Here is a 19,561-nt window from a genome sequence, read left to right as displayed (position 1 = left end):
GGCACAGCCAAAGGCAAGCAAGCAAACAAGGGAACAAACAAAAACTCTACCACATCTACTTGCCTTTTCATTCCTGGTGCTCATGCCCACCACTTCTCAGCCAGCTTAGAGCTCCTATAAAGAAAAAAAAAAGGTATCCACTAGTTGGTCATTCAGAGGATTCCAGAGTCATGAAGGTCCTTTACCTCAAGTTCAGAATGGTTTCCTCAAATCCTCAAATCATTTCCTGACTATACTTTCCCCGAGTCTGGAAGTACGTCAACCATAGAAAGAAAGTATTGTCAAGATGACTGTCTGATAACTGAGCTCTTGTACAATAAAGAAAACATATATTTTAATATATTGGAAAGCAAAAAAAAAAGAATTACAAATAAATGTAAAAAAACATGCATAGAAATCTGTTAGTGGTAAATCATTTCTTGTATGTATATGCATTGCAGTCAACCTTTCAAAATTTATTCTCTCTCTTTGAAAGCATGTTAATAGGAGCAATTGCTATTCTAATCACAAATTAGTAGGTTTTTCCCATTATTTTTCCTCTTCGAGTATAGGTAACATACAACTCAAAGCAGAAATTAGATGCTAAACGTGTCCCGTATTACTAAATTGATTGGATAACTTGAAGCATTCAAAATAATTGTAAAGTGACTTTTAGGTTTAATTTTTTTAATTTACAAAAGAAAGTGAACAACTCTGATAGCTTGTCAAGAAGAAGAAAAACAACCACTTAAAAAGTTTTTTGTGGTCTTATTAATAAGGCATCAAATCCCAAAATGCCTGTCCTTTAAAATAGCTTCAGGCATGGTTCACCTAATCAGAGGTTTCACTAACTGTCATAATGGGCCTCAAGAGACACTGTGATGCGATGGAAGGGTGTGTGTGTGTGTGTGTGTGTATGTGTGTTGAGGTGAGGTGAGGGCTCTAAAGCAGACTCTCCTTCTAACCAGCTTTCCTCATCTATAAACTGGTGACACGTTTTAAAAACTGTTGTGTCATATAAATGTTTGAGAAATATTATTGTAGAGGGTAAAATTCTGTTTTCTTTATTTTCCTTAAATACGATAAAATTTACTCTGAGCCCCCATCCTACAAGGCAAGTTATACTTGATACTTTCTCTATGTGTCTTCCCCAAGGTTTTAGGTGTGTTCCGGCACACCTCCTCTAACCTCTTATTCCTGATGCTCATCTCCAGAAGTTCTCAGTCAGGCTAGAAAGGTCTTAGAAAGGTTCCAGGGAGGAAGTTAAAGCCTTGGGCAGAGCAAAATTTTCAGAGATCCTCTCCTCCAATCTTAGGTACTTGCTGGTCATCGTGGAAATGCCCATTTCTCATGAAATTTTATGGTTTAAACAAGGGATCTGAAAGCTGAGAGCTTGGTGTGTGAGATACAGCCTGTAGGGTACACCAGGCAACCCTTTCCCTTGGAAGCCTTGCTTCCTGTCTTCTACTTGCAGGACGTTGCACCTCTTTCCCAGACTGGGAACATCTCTCTCCTTGCTATCATCAGAAACATCTCTCTATCTCCTCCAGCCTCCAAGACCCTTTTATAAAAAAGAGGAAGAGGGTACTTTTTTAGGGAGCTATTACCTTCTGACCAAAGGTGAGGTGATTTTGAAACGCAGGGTTTAAAAAATAAGGGTGGCAAAACCCAAGCTAATATGCCAGCATGTTTATTTTTAAAATATAAAACACAAAAATAATGTTATCTTTCCTTGTTTGTTTATATACAGTAAAAAATCAAGAAAGGAAAAATTTCACAGATGAAGGAGACCAGCTTTTTAAGAAGGGCGTCAAGATTCTCCAGCAGTCTAAAAGCCAAAAGCAAAAAGCAGAGTAAGTCTATCCAGCTAGTTAAGCCAAGTTACATTTCCAGCTTGAGAGGAAAAAAAGGACAATCCAAAATCTAGGAGCTGGTCCCTGAGATTTCAGACTATCTCTGCCTATAGCAGTTGAACCCCAAATAAAGAACCCACTGGGTGTGCCCCATCACGTCCAAGGAAATTCTTTTTTTTGCCTTTTAGGGCCACATCTGAGGCATATGGAAGTTGCCAGGCTAAGGGGTTGAATTGGAGCTGCAATTGCCAGCCTACACCATAGCCACAGCTTCTGAGCTGCATCTGCAACCTACACCACAGCTCTCAGCAATGATCCCTAACCCAGTAAGTGAGGCCAGTGATCGAACCCACATCCTCATGGATACTAGCTGGGTTTGTTTCTGCTAAGCCACACCAAGAAATCCCCAGGGAAATTCTATACTCAGCCTGATGGGGCAAAAGCACTCCTAGAAGGTTCTTCTTAACTTTGATGGGTGCCTTCCTTTTTGTGTTAAAGGATGGGGGAAAAAACCCAGCCCTTCAGTGCAGGACCAGCCAGCAGTGCAGAAGCCTTCATGCCTACTTGCTGTCATTCAATCTGAGGTTATTCTTTCTCAGCCCATCCTATTCCAGTCCTTGCCCAAGAGTGCTAAGAGAGCAGCTCATTTTTGCAGCAGCCTAGGTACATAGGAGAGCATACATCTGAGTCTTCCGACCCTTCCAACCTAATAACAATGGAGAACTGAAACCAAATCTGTTCATAACAAGAGACCCCAAGAGTATATGGGCAAGATGGGTGAAACTCCTTTAGTTTTCAGGATGGTCTGCTCTCCACCTAAACCAATTACATCTAATATAGCCATGTCTAAAATACTGGTCCAGGAGAGAAAAATGAACACCCACAGACCAAAGAGGAATCTTTTCTCTCCCATTCATCCTCTATCCTATCCCCTCCCTGTTTCAGCACTTCCCAGACAGGGTAGCATAAGTTAGAGGTGTTACTGGTCCTTTTGGCTCATTGACACCCACATCTTGGTCTAATTCATTCAGTCAGTCTCTTCGTATGAAGGTGAGGGAAATTGTTGAATAAGTCAGTGCTGTTACAAGCACAGATGTGAAACAAGCATATATCAGGGAAACACAAACTTGTCTGAAGGAGTCAAGGAGCCTCTATGAATCCAGGGTTAACTGTCACTAAGAATTACTCTCCATCAGCAAAGGTTTGGAGATAAGCCGCTGCTCCACACCAAGTTTCTGCACTTAACCTCCTCCACCAACACCCATCTGATGAACTTTATTTTGGGGATTTTTCCCTGTTCCTGGTCTCTCTTTTGTTTTCCCTCTTGCGAATTGCAATCCAGATCTTAATCCAACTTAATTTACCAACATCTTTCTCCACTCCTGCATCCTGCTCTGGTATCCCATATACTACCTCTGACTTTCCCGACAGAGAACCTAGGTATCCACTCCTCCCTCGGAATCAAAGACATCTAGAAATTCCCATTGCAGCTCAGCAGGTTAAGAACCTGGCCTAGTATCCATGAGGATGCGAGTTTGATCCCTGGCCCTGTTCAGTGGGTTAAGGATCTAGCATTGCCACAGGTTGCAGCATAGGTTACAGATGCAGCTTGGATCCTATGTTGCTATGGCTGTGGTGTAGGCCAGCAGCTGCAGGTCTGATTTAACCCCCAGCCTGGGAACTTACATATACCCTAGGTATAGCCCTAAAAAGAAAAGAAAAGAAAAAAAGACATCTAGAGGGACTGGTTTTACAAACTTTAGCTGCCCCTCTTGGGACATCAACTGGATATACTGCTGGCCCCTGCAGCCACTCAGGTTTCTTTGCCCTGGACCATTTTGGTGCCCTTCTAGTCCAGCAGGCTATGTGGTTGTAGCAGCAAGCCATGTGACAGAGCTCCCTGGAGTCTGTATCCTGGTGTAATGCCTTGCTCAGTGGGTTAAGGATCCGGTGTTGCCATGAGCTGTGGTGTAGGTCACAGACACAGCTTGGATCGCACGTTGCTATAGCTGTGGTGTAGGTCAGCAGCTGTAGCTCCGACTGGACCCCTAGCCTGGGAACCTCCATATGCTGTGGGTGCAGCCCTAAAAAGACAAAAGAGAAAGAGAAAGAAAGGAAGGAAGGAAGGAAGGGAGGGAGGGAGGGAGGGAGGGAGGAAGGAAGGAAGGAAGGAAGGAAGGAAGGAAGGAAGGAAAGAAAGAAAGAAAGAAAGAAAGAAAGAAAGAAAGAAAGAAAGAAAGAAAGAAAGAAAGAAAGAAAGAAAGAGTCTTAAACTGACCTAAAGCTGAAAAAAATCTCCTGGTCTACAGAGGTAATGGTCTTTAGCTAAACTGTATTGTTAGCAGCAATGACAGCTAGGTCCTACTTGTTTAGAAGTACTGTGAAGGAGGGAGCAGAAATTTTCATTTCTGATAATAAAACTTCTAACTTCATATTCTTGAAACAGAGCCTACATACTCTTTGCCAAAGCAGCTGACATGGGAAACTTGAAAGCTATGGAGAAAATGGCTGATGCTTTGCTATTTGGAAATTTTGGCATGCAGAATATAACAGCAGCCATCCAATTATATGAGTCCTTGGCTAAAGAAGGATCATATAAAGCCCAAAACGTGAGTTTTGAAAGAAAATTAAACCTTAAGTAGCTACCTCCCTAAATAGCTAGAGACAAATAACATGTGAAAGGAGCTCAGCCTTCACTGCTGCAGCAGAGGTCTAGCAGGATAGTTACTGTGATGCACTGAAGGTGACGTTCAGTCAGGTCAGGAACAAGGCAGGAGCCAGGGGCAAATTCTTCTAGCTCATGAGTGACTTTAAAGATTAGAAGAGAGCTGCTCTCTAATCCACCTTCCCATCATCCACGTCCATGTGCATGTTTTGAAATAATATGAGTTAAATTTTATATAGGGGGATTTCCCATCATTGCTCAGTGGTAAAGAACCTGACTAGTGTCCATGAGGACACAGGTTCAATCCCTGGCATCACTCAGTGGGTTAAGGATCCAGCATTACCATGAGCTGTGGGTAGGTCAAAGACACACCTCGGATCTGGCTTGGCTGTGGCATAGGCCAGCAGCTGTAGCTCCAATTCAACCCCTAACCTGGAAACCTCCATATGCCATGGGTTCAGCCCTAAAAAGACAAAAAAATATGTATATAAAATATTTCACCTATGCAAAGAAATATGAAACTAAATCTATTACCTTAGGATGATATTTGCCTGGTCTTTACACTTCAAATATTTTATAAGCAAGCTATATATATGTAATATATATGCAGTAATTTCCTTTTCTATTTCAGTAGGTGCATTTCATTTTATTCCAAGAATAGCATAAGCATTTCATAGAAAATCTGGAAAACAGGAAAAAATTTTTAAAAATCCTTCATAAGCCAACCATACTGACTCAGCTCCTTTTAGGACTACTTTGTTTTTCTGCTTGACTTCTTCCTCTGTGCATCTCTCTTTTTACATCATGGTCATCACTGTGCAAGTGCATATATCATTTTGTTTCTCCTATCTCACTAATGCTATAGCAAAAGTGTGTTTTCATGCAGCTGATATTTTAAATGAAAATATTTTTCTGATCGCAAAAGGAATTTATGCTGATTATAGTAAAAACCTGCAAATTCTGAAAGTGTGGTGAAAAAACTAAAAGTTGTCTAAAAGCTTCCTTCCCAGGGATCATTTTTTGTTTCCATCCAGTAAAGTATAAAAGCTAAGCTTTGGCATCACACAAATTTAAGTTTAAATCCACTCTACCACTTGCCTATTGGATGGCTACTTAACAGAATCCTTTCTCCTTCTTCTGCATGAGAATTTGGCTTTTGGTTCACTCTCTACTTCTATTTCCCTGGTAATGTGATAGGAGCGAAATGTTAGCTATGCTTTTAGATAGTATTGCTTATGATTGAAATGACCTCTTCTTGGTAAACTGCCTTTGGACTGAGAGAATCTGTCATGAACTCTAAATATCCGATGGTGGCAGCAATTCTTACAGGCACCCTGGACACTATGCCCGTGGAGTTTTTACATGTGAATGAGGCTTTCATATCACCACCCAGTGTGGATCCCATCTCCCTGACTCTGAGTCATTATGTGAGGGACCAAAGATTATGGCTGCTGGGGGACTCTGTGACCTTCTGCAGGACTCCCACAGACTGGAAGGCTTGATGCTAACAAACTGTGGTTCCTGTGCTACATCTACCTGAAAAACTGGTGGCAAGTGTAGCCTCTGGGAGCCTTATGAGTTGGTATCTTTCTTTTAAGCAGAAGTTAGACCTGAGGAACTCTAATAAGTGGGGCAACCTCTCTAATTTTCATCTGTAGAGTTAGGATAATGATTAAACACTGGATACTGTGTCTGCCTGGTTCGATACTGTGCCTGGGACAAAAAATATTAGTCGAATGCTAAGTTAATATTAGTTGAATATTAACTATTAAATTAACTATTAAATTGAATATTAACTATTAAATTAAATATTAGTTGAATGCTAAGTAAATTAAATGCAAAATAAATTAATAATGAATGAATGAATGAATGGAGTTGTGAGAATTAAAGTATGTGTGAAGGCACTTAATTCCATACTTGGAACTCTGTAATCATTCATTATAAAGAAAAGATATATATATTATTATTACTCTCACTAGTATTCTTCTATAACTTTTTCTATAATTATGTATAAACTTATTTTTACAAAACTGAGACATACTTTAATTGCTGTTTCCTAATCTGCTCTTTATTCACTAAATAATATATCATAGATATCTTTTCCTGTGAATATATCCTTTAATTGGCTAAAGAAAAATATAAAATTTCAAGACCAACCAAATGTTACCAACTTGTCTGCCACTAAAAATAATAGCACCTAATTCCTTTCCAAACTAGTGAAAATGTACTTTATTTTGCAGTGGGTATATTAATTAATTAAGTCAGCAACTGTTTCTTGGACACTTACTATGTGCCACACATGATCTTGTTGATAGGGAGAGAAAGATTAATAGTTCAAAGTCCTTATGGGTCAAGCAGAAATGTAAACAAATACTTGTAGTACAATTTAGGTGGACTGTAGTTAAAGCATGTATGAAGTGCTTTAGGCACAGAAAAAGGTCTGACTAGTTTTGTATGAGGCAAGTAGGGAAGGCTTCAAGGAAGAAGCTACCTTTGTACCCAGTCTAGAAATATTGGATATAAGTAACATGAAGGATTTGTCTGTATTTGAATAACATATTTGATATGAGGTCAAAATACTACTCCCAGAAAAGAGATTCCAAATTAACATAATTGGTACATAAAACGTACGGATTTTAGAGCTGAAGTCAGAATTTCACTCCACGTACTCTAGTTAGTATGATTCTATTGAATGGCCACAGACCTCCTGTCTGTCTAGTATATGTATGTTTTATCTCAGGAGGACAAGACAAAATGTGGATGAAGACAAACTTATCATCTAAAAGGCTGACATTGGCCTGATATGCAAAATTCAGCCACATTGTTTATTAAGATACTACAATACTGATTGGAAAAAGTTTCTTTCCCAGGCTCCTCTTATGCTCTCCTTGACACCCTTATACCTCACTCAGACTCCCCCTCCTTCCTTCAACTCACCGTGATCTTGCAGCCAAAGTGTTAACATCTGGATGATCAGGAAGCCTACAGGACCCTGGTCCAGTGCAACTGCTGTATTCCATTCTGATGGATGCTGGATGCTATTCTGAAATTTCAACTATCATTCCATCATCACTCTAAGAAAATCTGCTTCCGATAGCAAGTCTTCTTGCAGTTGATTTATCTCCTTGTACAAAGAACAATTAAAGATATTCTATGCTACGAATAATCCTTAGTTTGATGGCTGGTTGCCAGGACCAGGCCACATGCCATACTGGTCACAGTTCTTTAACAGGACTGGCCAGGTGATCACCTTTGTTCTCAGGCCATTTGTTCCAGCCTGATACAGAAATCCTGCAGTGCTGGGAACTGTGAGGACAATGTAGCAACAGAAATGTGGTTAAAGAAGCAAAAATGTACACAGAGAATGATAATGAGAGGAATAGAAATAAAGATGGTGTGAAAGCGAGAATGAAGAGAATGAAGACACCTGTCTCTGGGGAGAAAGGTTAAGAACAATAGAAATACTGAAAAGTAATAGATGGGAGAAGCCTGGCAGGCCAGGGGACTAGTAGAGACCTGATTTAACAAAAACAAGCAAAAAAGATATGAACTCAGATTATAAGGTGGCATTGAGGGGGTGGGAGAAGAAATGCAGTTTCAAGTTATGTATAAAAGGGAAGGTGCGTGGTGGAAAAAAAGGCATGATTATTTCTCTCCATGCACCTTGAATGGTTCATCTCACAAAAATCCAAATAAACTGAAGGAAATCCTAACAAGGGCAACAAGAAAATAAGATCATGAACAGAGTCCAATGAACTGATTTTCAAAGAATCTGTACCTTCCAAATCATGAAAACTAATCCTTAATGGAGTAGTCCTCATTAAAATGATGGAAATTGAGGAAACAGCAAACAAAAATGAGTTATACTTTCGAAGATGTCTTATAAGCTATTTTACTATACCACCTGGAGGTAGATAAGTTATGTATGTTTTATTTCTGGTCTCATGTAGGAAGCAGAAATTCAGAATTAGAAAGACTCATTCCTTTTTTGATACCATTCAACTGTTTCAATAGAAAATTTGTCTGTTAATTTGCCAAACAAGAAGGTAGAGTTTAAACCTCATTTGCTTTAAGAATCAAGAAATCGATCATTCACATTCTATCACCTTAAAATTAATTAAATCATGGTAATGATTATTAGCACTGTACTACTACTGAAAAAAAAAAACATCTCATTATACACCTAATAGTCACTTTGATAACTCTAGGATTACCTGCATAGAACATTTCTTTTTGATATTAATCATGTTTTAATATTAAGGGTACAAAAGAGGATCTGAGTTGTTCATCAGGGTTGATTCATACTTTTGTTTAGTGTGCAATGTGAGCTAAAAGTAATATCCACAAGTACTTTCTAGCCTTATACAATAATTACAATATTTAAATGCCTAATCTTTTTTCTCTTTTGATAATTTCTTATAAGTAAAAGGCGGGATGTTTAATTTTTAAATTGTTATCATGAAACCTGAGTAATTTGCTTTGAAATATACTAAAATATTCTCTGCACTTAACTCTTTTCATTAAAATCCCAGCTTCGGAGTTCCCGTCGTGGTGCAGTGGTTAACGAATCCAACTAGGAACCATGAGGTTGCGGGTTCGGTCCCTGCCCTTGCTCAGTGGGTTAAGGATCCGGCGTTGCCGTGAGCTGTGGTGTAGGTTGCAGACGCGGCTCGGATCCTGCATTGCTGTGGCTCTGGCGTAGGCCAGTGGCTACAGCTCCGATTGGACCCCTAGCCTGGGAACTTCCATGTGCCGCGGGAGCGGCCCAAAGAAATAGCAAAAAGACAAAAAAAAAAAAAAAAAAAAAAAAAAAAAAAAAAATCCCAGCTTCGGTAACTATAACAGTGGTTGAGTTCAAAGTCTTACAAACAAATATAATTTGTAGAGCTTGACCTTTTAAAACCACTGAAAGTGTCATTAATGTCATCGCTATAGTGTAGCTTCTTTTCAACTCACAGCATTTTCTTCTGGATTAAGATTTAATCATTCTATAATCCATCTCATTTCACTTCAGCCTTCTCTCAGAAAAGACCACAGACCAAAAACAAACTATTCTAAAGTTGTTGGATGACAATGCCCAAGTGTGAAGGAACAGGACAGCCGTAACTATAATTGGTATATTTATTACATGACAGCCCATAACCTCTTTTATGTCCCTCTACTGCTCGTCATACTCTAAGCAGTTGGCGTGGGGGGAGAAAAAGATGAGCCCTCCAGAGAATTAATTCAAAATCATCAATTGTTATTTTCCTATTAAAGAGAGAGGAAGTATGCTTTTGAGCTGATAATTTGAGACTGGGAAAATCATGGTTTTAGTCCTAATTTTTTTTTCTTTTTAAATTAAAAATGTATATTTCTTCCTCTCATTATCTCCTTCATCTTAGCCTTTCTTTTAGGCTCAAGTTCCTTCTTTTCTTTTTATTTATTTTTTTAATTATTTCCCCAATACAATTTTTTTATACTGTACAGCCTTGTGACCCAGTTACACATACATGTACACATTCTATTTTCTCACAATATCATGCGCCATCGTAAGTGACTAGACATAGTTCTCAGTGCTACATAGCAGGATCTCATTACTAGTCCATTCCAAAGGCAATAGTTTGCATCCATTAACCCCAAGCTCCTTTATAAAATGAGTTTTATACAGAGAAAGTTCTTCTCCCCAATCACAGGATAGAAATTAACTCCCACGTAGCCCACTTCACAACTTCACAATTTTCTCCAAGAAGATCAGGCCAAAAAGTATGGTAGGCTCTGAACAAAATTATACCCTATTGATGAAAGCATCTTAAAATACAAGCTCAAACTGAATAGAACAGTATCTTCATTTTCTTACGTAAAAGTCAGTATGTTTGTTTACTATCGAAGTTGCTACATAAGCAAACAAAATTCCAAATTGAGCAGAATCAAAAATTGCTAAGAGGGAGTTCCCATTGTGACGCAGCAGAGACAAATCTGACTAGTAACCGTGACGTTTTGGGTTCCTGGCCTCGCTCAGTGGGTTAAGGATCCGGCATTGCTGTGAGCTGTGGTGTAGGTAGTAGACACAGCTTGGATCCCACATGACTGTAGTATAGGCACAGATTGGACCCCTAGCCTGGGAACCTCCATATGCCACGGTGTGGCCCTAAAAACAAAACAAAACAAAACAAAACAAAAATTGCTAAGAGCCTCAAGAAAAATAATTTAGCCAACAATACTGACTATACAGATATCCTTACAAGGAGCCAATTTAGCATTTTAAGTATAACTACATGGGTTAGAGGAGTACCAGAATTCCAGATACTTTTCATTCGTAATAACAGCCTTTATGGTCAATTTCCCTAAAAAGGCAAATTTTGAGACTAAAGAGGAATTGACAGAATCATAGGGTTGTTTTTTTTTTCAGTTTATGGATTAAGTAGATTACACAAATTATACTTATAAACTACATGTTAGAGCTATTATGCTCTTTTTGTTGTGAGCCACATGGGAAGTCCAAGCTGTTATGCTCTGACTGAATGAACTGTTATGCAACTGACTGAATTCTGCAGTCAGTTCCCTGGTTTAAAAACAACATAGTTTTGTCCTGGAAATTGTAATAAAATGTTTAAGAAATTATTCATTTTCTGTTTTTTTTTTAATTTTTATTTATTTATTTTATTTTTTTGTTTTTTTAGGGCCACACCCTCGGCATATGGAGGTTCCCAGGCGATGGGTCGAATCGGAGCTGTAGCTGCTGTCCTATGCCACAGCCACAGCCACAGCAACGCAGAATCCGAGCCAAGTCTGCAACCTACACCACATCTCACACAATGCTGGATCCTTAACCCACTGAGCAAGGCCAGGGATCAGACCCATGTCCTCCTGGATACTAGTCAGGTTCGTTAACCACTGAGCCACAGTGGGAACTCCCATTTTCTGTTTTGATTGAATTATCTGACTGTTATATCTTGATTTTAGAGAGACATTTTACAGAGTCTTGCATGATATTCTCATGAGCTAGATGAAAAAGAAATGTGGGCTTTAATAATGGTAGATAAAGAGTATAGACTAAAGGATTTGTGCCACATGAAAACAATCTGGCTGTCCACCTGAGAATGCTGCCTGTGACCCTGTGCTCTTCAAATACTCCATCAGCTCTAAAGTTGAATGGCTAATACCAAATTGTTTTTAATATGAGGCATGGGAAGAAAGGCATATTACCAACAGTATTCATAACTGTGGAATGAACTTCTAAAAATTGTGATAGGAATAATAAAGCTACAAGTAGGAGTTCCTGTCATGGCGCAGTGGAAACAAATCTGACTAGGAACCATGAGGTTGCAGGTTCGATCCCTGGCCTTGCTCAGTGTTGCTGCGAGCTGTGGTGTAGGTTGCAGATGAGGCTCAGATCCTGTGTTGCTGTGGCTGTGGTGTAGGCTGGCAGCTGTAGCTCCAATTTGACTCCTAGCCTGGGAACCTCCATATGCTGTGGGTGCAGCCCTAAAAAAGCAATAAATAAATAAATAAAGCTACAAATGAGTAGAAACTTGAAAATATTAGGAACATCAAACAGACTGTTATAATTAAGTTCTGACAAAAAATAATGTTATGACTCTACTGCGAATAGGAGCAAGGAGAAAAAATAAATGATGTAGATGTCCTAAATCACCATCTGTCACACAGAAAATCTATAGATAATGTGTGAAATATATAAACTAACACCATGTAGTGCAACTTATCAGGAATTGTAATGGCAATGATTATCAGAAGAAAATGGTGGTTTTCTTATAAAAGTGGTTACCTATGAAGAAGACAGGGGCTATCCTAGAAAGGAGCAGGGCATTGATGTTTATATTTTAAACCCTCAGAATCATTAGAATTTTAATTTTTAATACATATACATCTCTTTCTGACAACAAATATATAAAAGCTAAGTTTGGGTATTAACTCTACCCCCCCCAAAAAAGAAATTAAGCTTAAAGTAAAAAAAAAAAAAAAAAAAGAAGTCCTCTCCACTTAAAAGAAACAAGCATCTTTGGAAAATGTCACATTCCAAGTGTGGGGCAAGAATTATTTAAGATGATGTTGAAATATCTTATCCTACCTGATAGCAAGGAAGCTGTCAGAAAATACTAGAATCATAACCAAGCACCGAACCAACTCAAATAAGCACCACTGACTAAATATGGAACAATTGAGCACCAAAATGAATATTGAGCACAGTGGACTGAAATACCTCAAATATACTTAATCCATAGTTCGTACTGATACTTAGAAACAACACTCTTTAATCACCTTGGAGGATATTAGAGAACCAACTCTCATTATTTTGAAAACTGGTAAAGGAACAGGCTTAAACATTTATCTTGACTATTCTTTACAAACTATACCTCAGAATACAGGAAACCAAGGAAAGTTTTTTTTTTTTTTTTTTTTCTTTTTGGCTGAACTTGCAGCATGTAGAAGTTCCGTGGAATGAACCTGTGCCACAGCAGTGACCTGAGCCACAGCAGTAACAACACTGGATTCCTAACTTGCCAAGCCACAGGGGAACTCTAAGGAAGTTTTTCTTTATAAAATTATTCCAGGATTTCCCATTGTGGATTAGCAGTAACAAACCCGACTAGTGTCCACGAGGACTTGGGTTTGATCCCTGGCCCTGCTCAGTGGCTTAAGGATCCAGTGTTGCCATGAGCTGTGGTGTGGGTTGCAGACGTGACTCAGATCTAGCATTACTGTGGCTGTGGCACAGGCCAGCAGCTGCTGCTCCAATTTGACCCCTAGACTGGAACCTTCAATATGCCATGGGTGCAGCCCTAAAATTAAAAAATAAAAATAAAAAATAAAATTATTCCAGCTAATAAATGAGGAAGGAATAATAGAATTAGAATGGTATATTTTCCACCCCTAATAAATCAATGCACCTAGGCAATGGTCATTAGTGGCTGCTAATATCACAAGACAAGAATGAGAAGTGATGTACCTTCTGATGGAAATAATTGTGCTTCCTATAAGATAGTCTTGCAAAACAAATTATACCAATTGATCAAGCCTCTACATCTAACTTCCAGCTTATAGTAAATATCATCTTAATGATCAGCAAAATCCAAACTAAGAGTTATATTTAGGAGGAATGACTGGTTGTTTCAACAACAAAAAATTACAAGGAGAAAAGAATGGGTAAGAGATGTAGAGATTTAAAAAACCTTGAGACTGGCCACCCATTTTGCAACGTATTGGCCATCTTTGGATCCCAGTTCAACAAACTGAGAAAGAGAGAGAGAAAGAGAAAGAAAGGAGGGATGAAGGGAAGGAGAAAAGAAAAAAGTTCAAAGAAAAACAAAGAATATTTACAAGACCATCAGGCAGAAATAAATACTGACTAATGATATTTACTAATTAATATTAATATTTTAGGTGGATAATGGTATTACAGTTTTGTTTTTTTAAAGGTGATTTCTTTTAGAGGCACATACTAAAATATTTACCGAGGAAATATATATATTGTTCAATATTTACTTCAAAATAAACTGGATGACCAGGGAAAATGGGTATGAGTATAAATGAAGCAAGATTAGCCAAATTGATAATGGATAATAAAATTGAGTGATGGATCATGGGGTGTTTTTGTATTACTCTATTTACTTTTACATGTTTGAAACATTCCATAATAAGAAGAATACATAGATGGAATGGTTGTTAGACCTGCAGTCTCCATGCTCTTTCAGATCCCTAATCAATATCATCAAAGTAGAGTCTATTTTCCCTCTCCTTTTATGCAGGTGGACTTGTGACTACTTCAAACAATAGAATTTGCTGAAAGTTTTGTTCTTTTTATGACTGAATAGTATTCCATTGTGTATATATACCACATCTTCCTAATCCAATCATCTGTCAATGGACATTTGGGGTGTTTCCATGTCTTGGCTATTGTGAATAGCACTGCAATGAACATGCGGGTGCATGTGTGTTTTTCAAGGAAAGTTCTGTCTGGATATATGCCCAAGAGTGGGGTTGCTGGGTCATGCCATTTATAGCAACATGGATGGAACTAGAGACTCTCATACTGAGTGAAGTAAGTCAGAAAGAGAAAGACAAATACCATATGATATCACTTATATCAGGAAAATAATATAAGGCACAAATGAACCCTTCCACAGAAAAGAAAATCATGGACTTGGAGAATAGACTTGTGGTTGCCTAGGGAGAGGGGGAGGGAGTAGAATGGATTGGGAGCTTGGGGTTAATAGATGCAAACTATTGCCTTTGGAATTAATTAGCAATGAGATCCTGCTGTGTAGCACTAGGAACTATGTCTAGTCACTTATGATGGAGCATGGTAATGGGAGAAAAAAGAATGTGTACATGTATGTGTAACTGGGTCACCATGCTGTACAGTAGAAAAAAATTGTATTGGGGAAATAACAATAAAAAATTTTTTTAAAAAATTTGCTGAAAGTAATGCTATATCACTTTGAAGACTAAGGCTTAAGAAGGATATAGCTCTTCCTGGCTCCCTCTCTCTCTCTCAGGCTCTGCTAAGGTCTCAACCAACAGCTAGCATAAACTTCCAGACCTGTGAATGAACAAGTGTTCACATTACTGCATCCCCAGAATTTGAGTCTTCCAACTAAGGCCCCCATATAATGGATCAGAGAAAAGACATCCCCACTCTACCCTGACCAAATTACTGACCCACTGGATCCTTAGCATAATAAATGGTCATTTTATGCCACCATGTTTCTGGGCAATTTCTTACACAGCCAAAGTAACTGGAACCCATACATTAATATTCAGAATTAAAAAGGCAGATTGCACTTTTCTCAGAAGCACCTAAAGTAGAGAATAGCACTTTTGTATCTCTTTGCAGTGAGTGCAAATATCTTGGCCCAATCCAGTTCCATCTCTGCGTACTGAAAGAACTTATAAATGATGTCACTGCCAATTTGTCAGTGATTTTAAGTGACTAAAGAAGACCAAAAAAGTAGCTACAAAGCCTAGAGGCTGTCAAATTCTGAAAATCACACATAGTGCTGATGAGTTTAATGTATAAGATTCTCCATCACATTTTCAAAATGTTTATGAAAATTCCGTAAAATGAAGCAGTACTATTTGTCAAGCTGCATAAGTTCACTAAGAACAATTTGTTAATTGTTAATCAAGCTCCATTTTATCAGGGTTACCAAGCTCAGAAATATGAAAAATGTGGTGGAGATGATAATCTCACATTTTAATCATTATGACACCATTGACCATATGTTATATACTTATATACTTTTAAAATGTAAGCTTATAACTGTATTATGTGAATGCTGTCAATTAAAGTATAAAACAATGATTTACTATTATGTAGAATTTTTATTTGATCTATTAAAAGTGATATTTTAGACATATTTTATCAAACAATATTTAGTTACACCAAACAAAGTAAATATGTTAAATAAATTAAGCTAAGATGTTCCAAAATTCTCAGAGTCCAGCTGAATCAGTTTTAAGTTGATATCTGTCCTAGTTGATTTCTAAAATCAACTCTTTTTTTGTCAATTGCATTACACATTGCCAGAATTTCAGTTCAAAGTCAGCAAGAAGTTTCTCTCAATGTTTGATATTGAACACCTTAATCCTTTGTGATAAATTGGTCACAACAGCTTCTCCTTGTTCATTAGCTTTTCATCTATTTCTAGGGATTTGGCAATTTCTCCTTTGTTTAGTCGCATAGTTTGGCTCATGTCAGCCATTCCCTTTGTATATAATTTAATAGCAAAAAGTAACAGTTTCATCTACTTTGGGGTAACTTTCCCTTTTGGGGAACTTGGTAGCTCCTTTTTTTAACAAGGTTATGTCAGAAATATGGAATTCACAATGTAGATCAGATTCAGAAAACACACAAGATGATGAATATAACCTAAATTATATCACACAATAAAGGCAGAATAGATAGTATTTGGGTTTTTTATAATGATTTTTACTTTTTCTATTATGGCCGCAAAGTTTTCTGTCAGTTTTCTCCTATACAGCAAAGTGACCCAGTGACACGTACATGTATTCATTCTTTTTTCTCACATTATCATGCTCCATCATAAGTGACTAGATATAGCTCCAAGTGCTCACAGCAAGATCTCATTGCTTATCCATTCCAAAGGCAATAGTTTGCATCTATTAACCCCAAATTCCCAATCCATCCCACTCCCTCCCCCTCCCCCTTGGCAAGGACTTAATCTCTAAAATATGCAAACGACTTATACAACCCAACAGCAAAAAAGCCACAACCCAATTGAAAAGTGGGCAAAAGAACTGAATAGACATTTCTGCAAAGAAGATATACAAATGGCCAACAAGCAGATGAAAAAATGCTCAACATCACTAATTATTAGAGAAATGCAAATCAAAACTACTATGAGGTACCACCTCACACCGGTAGAATGGTGATCATTAATAAATCCACAAATAACAACTGCTGGAGAGGGTGTGAAGAAAAGGGAACCCTCCTGCACTGTCAGTGAGAATAAGTGGTATTTGTAGAGAAAAACAATTGAGGTACCTGGTGGCTGTCCTCAAGTGTCTAAAAGGTAGAAGCATTGTAGAAAGAAATTGGTTTATGAGCACCAAATTACTATATAGCTTAAAGCAACTGTGTACTAAGCAGCAACTACTATACAGGGATTACTTTTGGTTTACTGGGTACCTATTAACTTGAACTTCTCATTGACAGAGATGTCCACTTGTATTGGTTAGAATTCTCTTTTGTCAGGCCACACCCATGGCATATGGAGGTTCCCAGGCAAAGGGTCCAATCAGAGCTGTAACTGCTGACCTACACCACAGCCACAGCATCTCGGGATCCGAGCCAAGTTTGCAACCTACACCACAGTTCACGGCAGCGCCAGATCCCTAACCCACTGAACAAGGCCAGGGATCAAACCTGCAACCTCATGGATGCTAGTCAAATTCATTTCCGCTGAGCCACGACCGGAAATCCAAATTCTCCCAGTTTAAAGTACAGAAAATACAACCTAACTAGCTTAAGCAAAAGTGAAATTCATTGTCTTACATAACTGAAGTCCAAGTTGTAGCTGCCTTTATTTTTTTAATTGATTTTATTGAAGTATAGTTGATTTATAATGTTGTATTAATTTGTGCTGTACAGCACGGTGATTCAGTTATATTTATTCTTTTTTATATTCTTTTACATTGTGGTTTTTATCATAGAATATTGAAATAGTTCTCTGTGCTATGCAGTAGGACCTTGTTGTTTATCCATCCTACATATACTAGTTTGCATCTGCTAATCTCAAACTCCCAATCCCTCCCTCTCCCATACCCCCTCCCCCTTGGCAACCACAAGTCTGTTCTTTATGTCTATAAGTCTGTTTCTGTTTCATAGATTTGTTCACTTGTGTCTTACTTTAAATTCCACATATAAGAGACACCATATGGTATTGGTCTTTCTCTTTCTGACTTTGCTTAGTGTGACCTTCTCTAGGTCCATCCATGTTGCTACAAATGATACTATTTCATTCTTTTTATGGATGAGTAATATTCCTTTGTGTGTGTATATATATATATATATACACACTATGTCTTCCTCTTTGGGGGGCAGGGGCATGCCCTCAGCGTGCAGAAGTTCCCAGGCCAGGGATGGAACCCAAGTCATAGCAGTAACAACACCTAATTCTTAATCACTAGGCCACCAAGGAACTTCTTACACCACATCTCCTTTATCCATTCATCTGTTGATAGACATTTAGGTTGTTTGCATATCTTGGCTATTTTAAATAATGTTGCTATGAACATAGGGGTACATGTATCTTTTCAAACCAGGTCTAAGGCTTCCTATTCCACCATCTTGTTCTGTTTTCAGACTTTCACTTTTTATTTGATATAGTTTTCCCTGCTCAAACTTTTTATATCCATCACATTTCTGAAGTATGAAGAAAAATATTCAAATTAAAATTCAAAAAATACTGAACAGAAAAATTTTTTATTGCTAAGAAAGGCAAGCACATAAAGAACATTGGTTTATAATGTTTTATTACTATAATTTATACTAAAGTTCAGTAAGTATTAGCCTGTTTTCACATGTATTATGCAAAACTCTCACTTTTGTGACATTTTCCAAATTCTTGCAGCCTTAGCAAAAGTGTAATAAGGCACTTTGCTATGGTATAAGAAATAAATTGACAATACAAATTATTAGACATTTAGGAGTTCCCGTCGTGGCGCAGTGGTTAACGAATCCGACTAGGAACCATGAGGTTGCGGGTTCGGTCCCTGCCCTTGCTCAGTGGGTTAACGATCCGGCGTTGCCAGAGCTGTGGTGTAGGTTGCAGACGCGGCTCGGATCCCGCGTTGCTGTGGCTCTGGCGTAGGCCGGTGGCTACAGCTCCCATTCAACCCCTAGCCTGGGAACCTCCATATGCCACGGGAGCGGCCCAAGAAATAGTAACAATAACAACAACAACAACAAAAAAAGACAAAAGACCAAAAAAAAACAAAAAACAAAAAAAAACAAATTATTAGACATTTAAAATATCCCTTACCGGAGTTCCCGTCATGGCTCAGTGGTTAACGAATCCAACTAGGAACCATGAGGTTGCAGGTTCGATCCCTGGCCTTGCTCAGTGGGTTAAGGATCCGGTGTTGCCATGAGCTGTGGTATAGGTCGCAGACGCGGCTCGGATCCTGCATTGCTGTGGCTCTGGCATAGGCCAGCGGCTACAGCTCCGATTCGACCCCTAGCCTGGGAACCTCCATATGCCACAGGAGCAGCCCTAGAGAAGGCAAAAAGACAAAAAATAAAAATAATAAAAATATAAAAAATAAAATAAAATATCCCTTACCAATGTAGATAAGAAAAACTGAAATAAATGGATTTATTGAGTTTTCCCTTTTTCTTTTGCCTTTAGGCATTAGGATTTTTGTCTTCTTATGGAATAGGAATGGAATACAATCAAGCTAAGGTAAGGTCATTCTATTTTTCCTGGAACAAAACTGATTTTTTAAAAAGGGACACTGAACAGAGAGTCTGTTCTTTAAGTGAATGGTTCACTCTAGGATGATGGTTAAAAGTACCAGCTCAGTAGTTAGAGAAGATTAG

The 19,561-nt window shown here is 38.2% G+C and overlaps 1 protein-coding gene across 4 annotated transcripts in view; it reads left to right on the top strand.

The window, feature by feature from the left end:
- Positions 1 to 19,561, top strand: part of SEL1L2 (SEL1L2 adaptor subunit of ERAD E3 ubiquitin ligase) — a 115,581-nt gene that overhangs the window by 58,997 nt on the left and 37,023 nt on the right. For all 4 annotated transcript variants that reach the window (XM_085004511.1, XM_085004512.1, XM_085004510.1 and 1 more), the window contains 3 exons: positions 1,730 to 1,832; positions 4,279 to 4,441; positions 19,371 to 19,424. In XM_085004511.1, coding sequence (XP_084860637.1) covers positions 4,310 to 4,441; positions 19,371 to 19,424 — 186 coding nt within the window. In that variant the 5' untranslated portion in view covers positions 1,730 to 1,832; positions 4,279 to 4,309. The remainder of the gene's footprint in view (positions 1 to 1,729; positions 1,833 to 4,278; positions 4,442 to 19,370; positions 19,425 to 19,561) is intronic.

This window comes from Sus scrofa, chromosome 17, assembly GCF_054392235.1.
Source record: "Sus scrofa isolate SSC_HxYL_T2T_F1_AM1 chromosome 17, Sscrofa_HxYL_maternal_Yorkshire_Landrace_v2.0, whole genome shotgun sequence".
Classification (NCBI taxonomy): Eukaryota; Metazoa; Chordata; class Mammalia; order Artiodactyla; family Suidae; genus Sus; species Sus scrofa.
Note: the sequence above shows the minus strand (reverse complement) of the source record. Positions and strands in the feature narration are given on the sequence as shown.